This window comes from Leguminivora glycinivorella, chromosome 7 (genome assembly GCF_023078275.1).
Source record: "Leguminivora glycinivorella isolate SPB_JAAS2020 chromosome 7, LegGlyc_1.1, whole genome shotgun sequence".
NCBI lineage: Eukaryota > Metazoa > Arthropoda > Insecta > Lepidoptera > Tortricidae > Leguminivora > Leguminivora glycinivorella.
Window position 1 is genome coordinate 18736316 of NC_062977.1, and position 13895 is coordinate 18750210.

The 13895-nt window shown below is 39.4% G+C and overlaps 3 protein-coding genes across 3 annotated transcripts; 1 reads left to right on the forward strand and 2 right to left on the reverse strand.

Annotated features, from left to right (window-relative positions):
* Positions 1-142: 142 nt before the first annotated feature.
* LOC125228355 (putative aldehyde dehydrogenase family 7 member A1 homolog) lies at positions 143-9089 on the reverse strand. Its single transcript, XM_048132890.1, has 8 exons — positions 8880-9089; positions 7626-7842; positions 6893-7110; positions 5331-5546; positions 4667-4846; positions 2848-3030; positions 1544-1750; positions 143-438 (listed from the first exon to the last, which is right to left on the reverse strand). Exons 1-8 carry the CDS (start codon positions 9048-9050, stop codon positions 220-222), a joined length of 1611 nt encoding a protein of 536 aa, XP_047988847.1. The 5' UTR covers positions 9051-9089; the 3' UTR covers positions 143-219.
* Positions 9090-10001: 912 nt separating this feature from the next.
* Positions 10002-11854, reverse strand: LOC125227911 (UPF0545 protein C22orf39 homolog). Its single transcript, XM_048132314.1, has 4 exons — positions 11746-11854; positions 11481-11638; positions 11060-11224; positions 10002-10283 (listed from the first exon to the last, which is right to left on the reverse strand). Exons 2-4 carry the CDS (start codon positions 11562-11564, stop codon positions 10056-10058), a joined length of 477 nt encoding a protein of 158 aa, XP_047988271.1. The 5' UTR covers positions 11565-11638; positions 11746-11854; the 3' UTR covers positions 10002-10055.
* A 207-nt stretch (positions 11855-12061) lies between these two features.
* Positions 12062-13868, forward strand: LOC125227909 (peroxisomal targeting signal 1 receptor). The gene has a single exon (XM_048132311.1). The coding sequence runs from the start codon at positions 12257-12259 to the stop codon at positions 13862-13864; it is 1608 nt and encodes a 535-aa protein (XP_047988268.1). The 5' UTR covers positions 12062-12256; the 3' UTR covers positions 13865-13868.
* Positions 13869-13895: the final 27 nt, after the last annotated feature.

A 13895-nucleotide genomic window follows, 5' to 3' on the forward strand; every position in this document is an offset into this window, starting at 1 on the left:
GTATGTAGTTCTTCCAGCCGCCTGATCTGCACTTTCGGCTGCCGCCGGTGGTTTTACGCCACCATTTATCAGAAAAGTCACTATTACAATGTCTATAGTTAATTAATACATAGCTAAGCTCCCGATCAATAAAACACACTGGAACGTATAAATGGCTTTATTAAAATAGTGATCAGTCTTAAACAAAACTTTCAATGAAAAATATAATATCGTCGACTTTTACTCGTCGCCAAACTTAATATTCTGCGCCAGCTTGATCGCGCCAGAGTAATTGATAGTGACAGTAGAGCGTCGCATGTAGCTCTTCCAGCTGTCTGAGCCGCACTCGCGGCCGCCGCCGGTGGCCTTCTCGCCGCCGAAGGCGCCGCCGACCTCGGCGCCGTTGGTTGGAATGTTCACATTCACGATACCGCAGTCAGACCCGGTGGGGCCGATCCACTGGAAAGATATATCGTGATTAGGTTTGCATTCTAAACTGTGCAAATATTTGATCGCGGAGCAAGGCGGTCTACTGAGTAGAAAATTCACAACTTTTAGGATTGAGATTGAAGCACACTGTGAGTCGAGCTACGTTAGTGTAAATAAGTTTTCTGCAAAAATTTCATTTTTGACACAAGCTGTTATCGCCGACTGTACCTTTCTTTCGACAGTCATCTACTGCTCTCCGAGACATTTCTAAAAACCCCTTACTCGACGGGATACGACGTTTCATGACAGAGTTCCTATGGCCACCTTTCTTTGTTCCATGATCAGATCAGCTCCATCTTATACTTTTAAACGAGCAATGCTTGTATATTTATTTATATATACCAACGATCTCAGAAACCGCTCTAACGATTTCGCTGAAATTTGTTATATGGGGGTTTTCGGGGGTGAAAAATCGATCTAGCGTAGGCTTAGATCCCGGAAAACGCGAATTTTCGAGTTTTCATGAGTTTTTCTTTCGCGTTAGTAAACATAAAATATGGTCCTTAATTTTGCCCCGCGCGCATCGATTCCGCTTAGCTCAGTCGTACGAGGTCGGTCTAATGTACGCAGATAGATCGTAGGTGTCAGGGTTTCGAATCCCGGCCAAAGACGTGAAATATTAAAATAGAACCGAGCGAAGCTCGCTCCCTCAGATATTGATACCATAATATTGCATTGTCACGTGATTTACACATGTGTGCAAAATTTCAGCTCAATCGGAAACCGGGAAGTGGGTCAAATTTAGCTTCTACGTTTTGACGCACACTAACATACTAACATGGCAAGTTTAATAAACACACAACAGGACAAAAGTCAGTTACCCATCCTTTTTTAGGGTTCCGTAGTCAACTAGGAACCCTTATAGTTTCGCCATGTCTGTCTTGGCCCGACACGCTCTTGGCCGGTTTTTATCAATTATATATTTCATTTCTGTTGGGTTTGTCTCGCTTCGTTTTTGTATGTGATAAAAATCAGGTACATATTTCAAAGCAATAGGTAGACGATGGAAGTTGGGAGTGAAACATTCAGTGTGGAAGAACAATTATAATTGACTTCATTAGAACTAAATAAATACCTTGAAGATATCAGCCAAGCTCTCAGTGAATAGACTCGAAGAAAGTCCCTGTTCCACTTCGTTGTTGTAACTGATGCCGGTAGCTAAGTCCGGGATCTCCAGACAGTAGACAATCGGAGCGAAGCACTCTGTGTGGACGAGAGGGTGGTTGTGGGGCAGGCCTGTGACGATGGTGGGCTCCACGAAGTAGCCTTCGCGCTCGATCACCTGCGTGAGACAAAATATTATAACGGGCTTGTTAGAAAGTTGACATAATTCCGTAGTAATCGGTAACTACATCTGATAACGATTAATTGTATACAATACGATAACCCTTTACTGCAGGACAGACTCCTCGAAATTACAACTACGTAGTATTTATTAAAACCGGCGGCGTAGACAATGCTCGTAAAAATGTGTTTTTTTTTTCAAATGTTGTTACTAATGCATGGTAGCATGGTCAGAAGCTAACGGCAAAGCTACAGTCTTTGGTCCATCGGCGGAAAGTCGCCAGTCTGTCGGTGTTTTACAGGCTTCGGGGAGTGTGCTCAAGAGCTACACGAGCTTATTCCACCGTCCCCATTCTACCATCGGACTCTCGGCCGCACGGCCGGTGTCCATCGTTATTTGGTAGATATTCCGCGAATTCGCACGAAGCGCTTTGCTTCTTCTTTTCTTATGCGCACTGCCAAGGAGTGGAATTTCTTGCCGGCGGCTATATTTCCGAGCTCATATAACCCGGCAACCTTCAAATCAAGAATGAACAGGCATCTTCTGGGCGAGCTCACTCCATCGTAGGCCACGTCTTTGCCTTTGGCTAGTCTGTGGCCAAGAGTAAGCCCATTTATAATATAAAAAAAAAGCCTTAGAACGTTTTCAATTATCCGATCCGATATCAGATGTAGGAAGGACGTCAAAAGCAAAAATCAAAGTTGGCACCTTTAATGTATAGGATATGGGTCCTATTCCTACATCTGGTATCGGATAATGTGAAAAATAAAACTTCAAACTTGGGTAAATCCATTCTGCTATAAGGTTGATTACCTATCTTTCAGATCAATATTATATGTTTTATATATTCAATCTTAAAGCAGAATGGATTTACCCAAGTTTGAAGTTAAGCGACACAAATCTAATCTCCATAAACATATCAACGAAATAAAGTCTAAATTAGGCTTTCCGCAGAAGTCAATATTGATGCCCGCTTCACGATTTCAGCAACAGTCTCCTTATAAGCGTCATCAACTGCGGGTGTGAAAAGAGGCTGATGAGAGTATTTTCTGGATCGTATTTAAAATCTTGAATCAATAAAGTCTAATATTCACCTTTCCACCGAACTCGATTTTGCCGCCGGCCTTAACGATTTCAGCAACAGTCTTCTTGTAAGCCTCAACGGCGGCGGGCGTGTGCAGAGGCCCAATAAGGGTCTCGGACAGAAGCGGGTCGCCGATCTTGCTCACTACGCCGGCGAAGGCCTTGGTGAGGCGGGAGACGACTTCGCTGTACACCTGGGAACAATATTTAGGGAATTTAGTTTCTAACCTATTTGAGACATTTTGAAACTAAAATTACCTATAAACTAAAATAGATACCAAAGAGGATCAAGTATTATAGAGAGTTACTGTCAAAGTAAAATGTGTAATCACAGTGCATAAACTGCCATCTCTCGTCACAAGCTTAAAACTTTAAAACCTCAGTTTTGACAATTTGGCCCATATTCTTAGCTTGATATGTGTTAAAATCATCATCATCTTCCTTGCGTTATCCCGGCATTTGCCACGGCTCATGGGAGCCTGGGGTCCGCTTTGACAACTAATCCCAAGATTTGGCGTAAGCACTAGTTTCACAAACGCGACTGCCATCTGACCTTCCAACCCGAAGGGTAACTAGACCTTATTGGAATTAGTCCGGTTTCCTCACGATGTTTTCCTTCACCGAAAAGCGACTGGCAAATATCAAATGACATTTAGCACATAAGTTCCGAAAAACTCATTGGTGCGAGCCGGGGTTTGAACCCGCGACCTCCGGAACGAAAGTCGCACGCACTTACCGCTAGGCTACCAGCGCTTATCTGATAACCGCTATCAGCGCTTGATATGTGTTAAAATGTCAAATATTAATATTAGCGCCATCTAGCCGAGCGTCCCCCAAAGGTGTAACGCCATCTAGGCCACCGTACCTTTTTCTACATGGTTCTGAGGTACGTTTTTAGGGTTCCGTAGCCAAAATGGCAAAAACGGAACCCTTATAGTTTCGTCATGTCCGTCTGTCCGTCTGTCCGTCTGTCCGTCTGTCCGTCTGTCACAGCCGATTTACTCGGAAACTATAAGTACTACAGTGATGAAATTTGATGGGAATATGTGTTGTATGAACCGCTACAAAATTATGACACTAAATAGTAAAAAAAAAGAATTGGGGGTGGGGCCCCCATACATGTAACTGAGGGATGAAAATTTTTTTTCGATGTACATACCCGTGTGGGGTATCAATGGAAAGGTCTTTTAAAATGATATAAAGTTTTCTAAAAAACATTTTTCTTAAAGTGAACGGTTTTTGAGATATCAGCTCTCAAAGTCGTAAAAAGTATGTCCCCCCCCCTCTATTTTTATAACTACGGGGTATAAAATTCTAAAAAAAATAGAGGTGATGCATGCTAATTAACTCTTTCAACGATTTTTGGTTTGATCAAAGTATCTCTTATAGTTTTTGAGATAGGTTGATTTAACTGTAATTTTTATTTGCTGCTACGGAACCCTTTGTGCGCGAGCCCGACTCGCACTTGGCCGGTTTTTTTTTCTTAGAATGTAGCTGTCTATACGGAGTTACATAAGTCTGATACCATACACTAAAGAAAAAACCTAAATTGTTCCGGTCAACCTCAATATTGGTATGTAGATACAGAATGTAAAAATATATATTTCGTTATATAAGAGACGAAGTGATTGATCAATTAAATTCCCTCATTCTGTTGAAAACACTTCTCAGTGCGGCCGTCAGTACTTTTTTGAGCACTAGTTTGACTTGTAGCAGAAAGCATGGTCGACTGTCTGCTTGTAGAAGGACATCGGATAACGTCCTCGTTGACGACGATCGCGTTGTTGCCACTCAGCTAAGCAGGCGGGTGAAGCGACGTTGTCAGCTCACCTTCTTATGCAGCAGCAGCCTACGGGTCGTAGTACAGCGCTGGCCCGCAGTACCGGCGCAGGCGAACAGAGCTGCTTGTAGAAGCAAGTCGAGGTTGGCGTCCTCGTTGACGATGATGGCGTTGTTGCCGCCAAGCTCCAGTAGGTGGCGCCCGAAGCGCTTCTGTACTTCTACTCCGACCTGAAAACGTCATGTTTTAACTATAAAACTCCCGTGAGACTCAAATATATTTAAAACGCAGTATATGCGCTTTCGACGAGTAAAGGCGGGGTCGCTATTCTTTGAAAAAGATAAAATTGATCCCCGGAAATGGATCGAAACATGTCGAGCGTTATACGTATATCAACTTTAATAGTTACGTGAATAACCCGCTTAAAATATTTTTAATTTTCGGTCTGAAAACCAGCGCATCTTGTCCTGGAATACGCTGAGACTGAAACCCTTTGCCCAATACAATAAGCATTTTTTTTTTCTGTATAATTTATAAGTCATTAATGTATTTTCTGATGTGTAATGGTATTTTATGTAAAAGGCAATAAACTATTATTTTTTAAATACGATAACATGTTATTGAGAATCTTGATACTCAATAACAAAATTAAGATTGACTGTCTTGACACGCTCTATCTACCAGAACCTCAAAACACTAAACACAGACGTATACCTGTTGTCCAACAGCAGTGCTGCCAGTGAATGAAACCAGCTTCATCCTCGGGTCCTTAACCAACTGTTGCCCCACATCTTTACCGCCAACGCACAGGGAAGCCACGGCGCCAGGGATATTGTTCTTGACGAGAACGCTCTCAACGATTTTGGTGACAGCGACCGCGATCAAAGGGGTCGTGTCTGAGGGCTTCCATACGCTTGTGTCGCCGCAAACCTGTGTAGAAAATTATTTGGTTTGAATTTTGACCGTAGACTTTGTAGGCAATAAGACCATTATATTTGTAGAGGTTTACAATGTTCATAACTATTCAAAATTTCAAATCGAAAGCATAAGTAGTTCTCGAATTTAGCAATGAGACAGACAGACGGACAGAGTCGGATCATAAAGGTTTCTTTTACACCTTTTTGGTACGGGACCCTAAAGGACCTATGAACAATAAAAACTATTCCCAATTTATTGACTTTATGCTTCTTGGGAAATGAACAGTATAATTTCGATGTAGTCACGGTAAAAATACCTTCTTATCAAAATTAAATAAAGTACAGCTAAAGAAAAGATAAGGGCCTATTGCATAACAATTTACAACTTTTATTACAATTGGAACTCTCTTTCTTACAAAAGGAATTGGATGGAAACTACCGCCTGTAATACGAGTTGTAAATTGTTATGCAATAGGCCCCAGGTGTGCCTCCTTGCCGTGACTGATAAAGATTCAAGGGTATTTTAAGTGAGCAGGCAGGCTTAACCACCTGGTAGATATCGGATTCAATATTAATTACTTAGTGATAATTGATAAATTATAGGTATTTACTATTATTTGTTTGTTCATTTGAGATAAAAATACAATAGATATTGACTAACCTACATAATTAATTATGTAGAATAATCCTAAATATATCTGTCAATATCTCAAAGCAAAGCCATTGGTTCACTAAATCAATGTTTTTGTAAGTGCTATTATTATACAGGGTGCCCGGTAATTAATGGACAACCTTTTAACCACCAAGAGGGCACCTTATAACATACTTACTTACTTATAACATGTAAAATGGTGCAATAAAGAATATTTACTTACTTACTTACTTAATTATACTGGTCCAGAAAATCGTCTTTAAGGTTTAGTAAAAGACGGCTGGTTTTTTGGATTTTCACACTTTTTAAAATTTTAATGGATATTAATCGACAACCTTTTAACCACCAAGAGGGCACCTTATACTGGTCCAGAAAATCGACATTAAGGTTTAGTAAAAGTCGCCTAGTTTTCGAGATTTTCACACTTTTTAAAATTTTAGGTAGTATTAAAATGTAAATTTAGGTAGTGAAAAGGTTGTCCATATGTGAACTGCTAATTTCCCGATTGCCAATACAGTCATAAGAGAAACCCGTGATAGGACTGACAGAGTCAATATCACTGTCCCACACAAATACAATTACAGAGAAGTTAAACGCTGTGATGATACCAATTCAATGGCTCCCACTTTGACAGAATAGTGCCGAGGAAACGGCCAGTACCACCAGGGATTTACTAGAAGACAGAATCGCTCCATAATCTAACATACCATGGCAATAGCGCTGTTCCAACCAAACACAGCCACCGGGAAGTTGAACGCGGTAATAATGCCGATAGCTCCCAGTGGGTTCCACTTCTCAATGAGCACGTGACCAGGACGCTCCGAAGGCAGGATAGTGCCGGGCAAAGAGCGGGACAGGCCCAAAGCCAGGTCGCATACGTGGATGTACTCCACCACTTCACCAATGGCCTCGGGGAGGATTTTACCTGGAAGGATACAAGTTAAAGTCACTTAGGAAATTGTTGGTTTGCATCAGTAGGTATGCGAAAAGTTTGAAAAGTCCACACGGCTCACAATAGTCAAAATCATGTGTTCGCAGACCTGAGATGGGTCGTGAAATCCAGCCAGTAGACCCTTTTTATCTTTCTTACTTCAGCTTGTTCCGCTAGTCTAACGAAAAATTGTGTTATAAAAGTGGCTGACCTTCTCTGCTGCCGCTGTACAAACATGATTCGTAGTCAGAGGAGCCCCCTGCCAAGAGAAACTCGTTTATTCTTCTGAAAATTGGTCTGGCAGCTGTACTTTGCCTATACTCACGCATCTCAAGAGACACGAGCTGCTCCAATGGCTGTAGTTTTTCTCTCAGCCCGTCCCATTCTCGCCAGGCCTCCTGTGCGGCCGCGGCACATGACTCGTAGTCAATGATCTAGCCACCCAGACTTTACCGTTTGATTTTGTTTCTTCTGAAAATTGGATTGCGAGCTTTCCTTTGCCTACTTACCCATCTCAAGAGACACAAGCTGCCCCAAGGGCTGAAGTTTCTCCCTCAGCGCGTCTCCGATCTGCCGAACAACCTCTCCTCTCGTCGGCGCCGGGAGTTCTGCCCATTCTCGCCAAGCCTCCTGTGCGGCCGCGGCACATGACTCGTAGTCAGATGGACTGGCCGCCTGGACTTCGGCTATGACCTTGCCGTTGGCTGGGCTGAAGGATTGGATTACCTGCAAAGTAGGTACATAATGCTTTTAGAGACTACTTAGACTGGTGGGAAGTATGGTGTTGGTTTGTGTGTTGTGGAAGTAAGGCCCTAATACGTTTTTGAAAGCCTTAACCTGTGTTCCCTACGATTTTTTTTTGTTACTATGGCGCTCTACCTAGAAGGTAAATACCGTTAATAAACCGGCAAATCCCGAAAAGTCAGTTTCTCCAGCGGTAAATTAGCTCTCTTAGGTTGAAACCAGAAGAACGCTACGAAGACTTCATAGAATTGTCTCATTTCACAATCCACATCAGATCCGGTTCGAAGGACCATTTATCAAAACGAATGCAAGTGATATTTATAATTAATAAATATTTATATGAAGGAGTACAGAAATGTTTACTAAGGTTAAATGCTGTAAAATACACAAAGATAACAGTGTGGGCAGACTCGTTATCAGCAGAAGCTAACGGACTAGAACAATAGGTAGGTTCGCTGTTATGTTAATTATGTTTGGTAACGTTAAGTATTTAGTTTCTAAATTTAGCCATTACATAATTGTTTACCCTGAACTATTCTAGAATCATAAATAACTTTATCTAAGACCGTGAAATAACTAAAGGTGCTATAGCCTTTAATTACTTATTTCAGTTTTATGCATAAGGCAATAAGTGATATTTTGAGAATTAGGTACTTTTACTTGGTACTTTTTTATATTTATTAACAATATGAATGTGTAGGTAAAAGCTTTACGCTTTATGCAATAAGGTTGATATTTTTTTATTGCGAGAGCAGGAAAACGAGCAGACAGGTCGCCTGATGGTAAGCGATCACTGCCGCCCAGGGACACCCGAAACGCCAAAACAATCAAATAAATTCATTCATCCACGATGACTTCACTCGTATTAAAGGCTGAATTTAACTTTGTGAATCACTGTGAAGTACACAAACTATAACAGTAAATAATTAAATATTATTTAAATTACATCCCTGAAATGTTATCTATCCAACTTACTTTACATATGATATGCTAAAAATAGTACGTAATAAATGACTAACCTGTCCATTAGCCTGCCATTTCCCATTGAAAACACCCACATTCTTCTTCTCCAATCCCAAATCCTTCAAGAAGGAATATTTAGGGTCCTCAATGAGGTAGCTAGCGTTTCGAGCCATCGGTGCAGAGATCACGCGAAGCGACAGCACTCCTCGGCACAAGATACGACTCATCAGTGCTGCTTCCACTCGCGCCGGTATCAAAATACTTGTTTACGAGGGTTTTAATGATACATTATCTTATTTGTGAACAATTATACATGAACGTCTTATCGGAAAGATAAGCCGTTGCTGGGTCATAAGTGCCGTTGATTTTTCATGATGGAATTTCGTAAGGAAATTTCCTGACAACATTTTTATCTTTTATTTATTCGTTTTTTTTTCGATTGTTAATAAATGTTACCTACTTATAAGAAAATTTGCTGTTGTATTTAATGTCATCTACGGATGATGCAAATATTTAGGTGTATTTTTTTGGTACAGTCGAGTTCATAAATGTGTGTAGGTACATTTCTTCACCTTAACCCATTGGAATAAGGTGAAAAAAATGTACACATATTTATGAATTCGACTGTACCCGAAATTTAACATGGAATTAGTAAATAACTAAATACAGTCAAAAAAAAAAAATACCCTTTCATAGGTATAGAAATTTCAATAAAAGTGATTAATTGTAATAGCCTTTATACTATATGAAATTTTATATCTACATAGTTATCATACACTGGCATAATCCACTTTAACAATGAGGATTTCGAAAACAGAAAAGTTGTTTAGAGATTGTTTTGTTTATGTGACAGAACAATGAAGTTTATCTCATGTCAAAATAAACTTTATCTAACTGATATACAAATTTATATGACTATACTGAGTATAGTCATACAAATTTAATTTAATGAGAACGTGCTCATGACCTCATCTCATCAGCAAAAAGTTAAAAACTATTCCAACTAGTTGAATTAGTCATAATCTCATTGTCATATCATGAATCTCAACATTGTATGAAATTATTGCCCATTAAATAAGGATGACATTAGATATGCGCGCATCTTACAAAATGACAACATGAACAATAATCAGGAATATTTAAAAAATATTCAGACATGAGATCCATTAAAACAGTCATTAAACTCAAAAACCTATGTATTTAATAAATATTAATACTAATTTGTACATATATCACATGATTGAACACCCCCATCCGCCAGGAGTCTCTCCTAGAGTGCCTTCTCTATATTCCTTAGCCTTATGGTCCAGGAATGTGTTCTCTTGTCGCTTCTGCATCCACTCCGGTAGAGGTTTAGCCCAGTCATCAGGTGGGCCATCTCGCTTCTTCCAAATGTCATTTCTGTAGTGAGCTTTTAGTCTTTCCATGCGACGCGCCTTTTCACTCTCTATCAGTGCTGCCTGTAAAAATAACAGTATGATAGAATTGAACTGTCAATTTAATATTATACTCAAAAAGATGTTCTTCATAGATAACAGGTAACAAGTTGCAGATAAAGTGGATGTGAAAGATGGCAATAGCAAGGTAAGATTGTACCAACAGAGCTGTTTAAAAATATATGAAAATTGTGCTTGACTCAAACACAATCAAATACAACTCTGTAAACAAATATAATTCATATTTGTTGGTTGGAAACAAACTTGGACAGCGGAACTGCAAAACTATTGCAGAAAAATACTTATTACAAGAGGTGAACATTAAATTTAAATATAGAGTTAGAAACAGCCCAGGCAAATTTGATTTACCGAGCGACAATAATTTGTTTGGTATGGTAGTAGTAGTAGTATGGAAGAAGCGCTGGTAGCCTAGCAGTAAGTGCGTGCGACTTTCGTTTCGGAGGTCGCTGGTTCGAACTAATTCTAATTCCAATTCTAACTACTAATTCCAATAAGGTCTAGTTACCCTTCGGGTTGGAAGGTCAGATGGCAGTCGCTTTCGTAAAACTAGTTCCTACACCAAATCTTGGGATTAGTTGTCAAAGCGGACCCCAGGCTCCCATGAGCCGTGGCAAATGCCAGGATAACGCAAGGAGGATGATGATGGTATGGAAGACATTTTTGTATTTTAAAGTTAAGTTGCCAGACCAGATTGTCCACTCCACAGTGGCCTACAAACATGATTTAAATTAATAAAATAACAAGATACAATAAATAATACTTGAGATATAATTACTCACTGCTGCCTTCTCATCCTTGTCAGATTCCCACTTGCAGCAGTTATCATAGTCCTTCTTCCATTGGTTGCAGTTAAGGGTCTCGCCAAAAATGAAGTACTGGTGGAAACGACCACGGAAACTTGTGCACTCTTTGTACTCATCCTTGTAGATTTCACAGTCTCTTATCTGAAAATAAATTAAACAGTAAACAATACATATGAAGTAATATTGGAGGACTTATTATGAGAAAAATTACATTGATGGGATCAAATTGGTTCATTAAAAATATATTTATATTGTCTTTTCCACATATACAGAAGCTGATATTTATATTTTATCTTTCTTTACAACAATTTTACTCCTAGAGCTTCAAGCAAGCAGCAAAAGTCTTGGGAATAGCTAGTGTAAGGGAACATCAATGCATAAATAAATAAATACATACAAACCACTTGTCTGTATCGAGGTCTACTTGGCTCTTAGTCGTTTCTTCGTTAGCTGCACTGTTTTCACTACTCGTTGGCGACATATTCACGAATAATTTAGAACATTAACAAAGTTAACGACGTTTTAAGCAGATATTGGAGACCGACGAAACATAACCTGTAAACATTTTTGTTACATAAGATTTCTTCTAAATAAAAACTTCTAGACTATTTCTTTTCACAGCCAATTGATAAATTAGATGTCTTATCAAATCGATTATTTACCTTGTTCAGTTTGTTTCATAAATTAAGAAATTACAATTTTTGGTATTCAAAATTTGACAACCAGATGAATTATACAGCACTAGCGCCACTGGCGGGGCAATGTCATTTTTTTGGACAATTTGGTATGAAAAATCAGGTAGACCAACATTGACAATATTTATAACATTAATGAAAGTGTGCAGTGAAAGGGCTCACCGTATAACGAAACGTAAAAGCTGTTTAAGTTATGTAAAAAAACATCAATTTTTTTTACTTTAATTTGACGTCACGTCAGTGTGAGACGTAAAAAAAAACAGTCGTAAATAACAAACTGCACACGTACGTACTTTGACTTTGTTCCTCTGATAATGACAACATTAGCACACATTAGCTTATTTAAATAAATTGTAAATGGTGTTGAATTAATTAACCATTGTATTTCATCCACAAAATAACAGTGTCACCGTTTAGTGTGTAAACGATAAATTTTAAGTAATCTGTGATACATACTTTTGTTGTGTTGTTTTTGAAGATGTCTCTAAATAAGCTTGTTGGAGGCGACTGCGGAGGCAATAACTCACTCGTTCAATTGTCCAACATCGTCAGTCGAGATGCAGCTATCTCTCAACCGCTGTCTCAATCGGATAGATTTGTCAACGAATTCATGGTACAGAACTCCCAAATACCACAAACTTTTAACATGAACGCCTTACTGAACAATATTCCTGAGGTGGAAAAAATTGGAACTCAACAATCCAAGCCTACAATAAATCCTGGACTGGTTGGAAATAGACCACAGGTAGCTCCATGGATGGCAGGCCCTTCAACTTCTTTTATTCCGCCACAGCACATGCTACGTCCATTTTACATGCCACAACAATCTATGATGCAGCAACAACATAAATCAAACGTTCAAATTGAATATGTGAATGAGTCTGATCTTCAGAAACCTGAGGATACTGATGTTAGAGCAAAAGCCCAGGAGTATGTGGATACTGTGAAGAATGATGATGAATTGGCTTATAATCAATTTATGTCTTTTATGAAGAGGATAAGTTCAGGGGAGCTTAACTTGGGAGCAACAACAGAGACTAGTCAGAAGAGCAGAGATGAAATAATTGATGAAATGGCAGAAAAGTACAAAGATGAATGGGCAAAGTTGAGTGATGGCTTCAACTCAGACTACTGGAGTTCAGAAGCTGCAAACGGTATAGCAGAGGACTATGCATTTACTGAAGGAAATGTCATGTTGGAAAATAAGAATGCACTAGAATTAGGCAAAGAAAAACTAAAAATGGGTGATGTTCCTGGGGCTGTGTTATGCTTTGAAGCTGCTTGCCAGCAACAACCTGACTCAGCAGAAGCATGGTTTATGTTAGGAACAACACAGGCTGAAAATGAACAGGATCCCTTAGCAATTACAGCATTAAAGAAATCCCTACAAATTGATCCCAGGCAATTGGAAGCATACATCACACTTGCAGCTGCATACACTAATGAAAACATGCCTAGATATGCATTCATGTCTCTAATTGACTGGCTAAAAGCTAGCCCAAAGTACAGTGATTTGTTGCCTCAAGATATTGATCCTAAGAGTCTAGATTTGAAAGAGCTAGAAGCTCATGTAAAGTCACTGTATCTCAGAGCTGCCCAAATGAATCCCTCTCACATTGACCCAGATGTTCAAAATGCTCTAGGGGTAGTGTTCAATATTAGCCAGGAATATGACAAGGCTGTAGACTGCTTTAAGGCAGCTCTAATGGTTGCTAATACAGACTCAAAGTTGTGGAATAGACTTGGGGCAACATTGGCAAATAGTGAAAGATCTGAAGAAGCAGTTGATGCTTATCATGAAGCCTTGAACTTAGAGCCAGGGTTTATCAGGGCAAGATACAATGTTGGCATCACTTGTATGAATTTAGGTGCCCATAAGCAGGCAGCTGAGCATTTCCTAGTAGCATTGAACCAGCAATATAAAGCTAAGAACATGTTCCCTGAATCTACTTCTGGAGATATCAGTTCATCAACAATTTGGACAACACTGAGAATGGTGTGCTCATTTATGGGAGAACATGAAGTAGCCAAATTTGTAGATGAGAGAAATTTAAGTGAACTGAATAAGTTCTTTGAAGTTGAATAATACTATTTCATAACAACTATTATAAAATCAT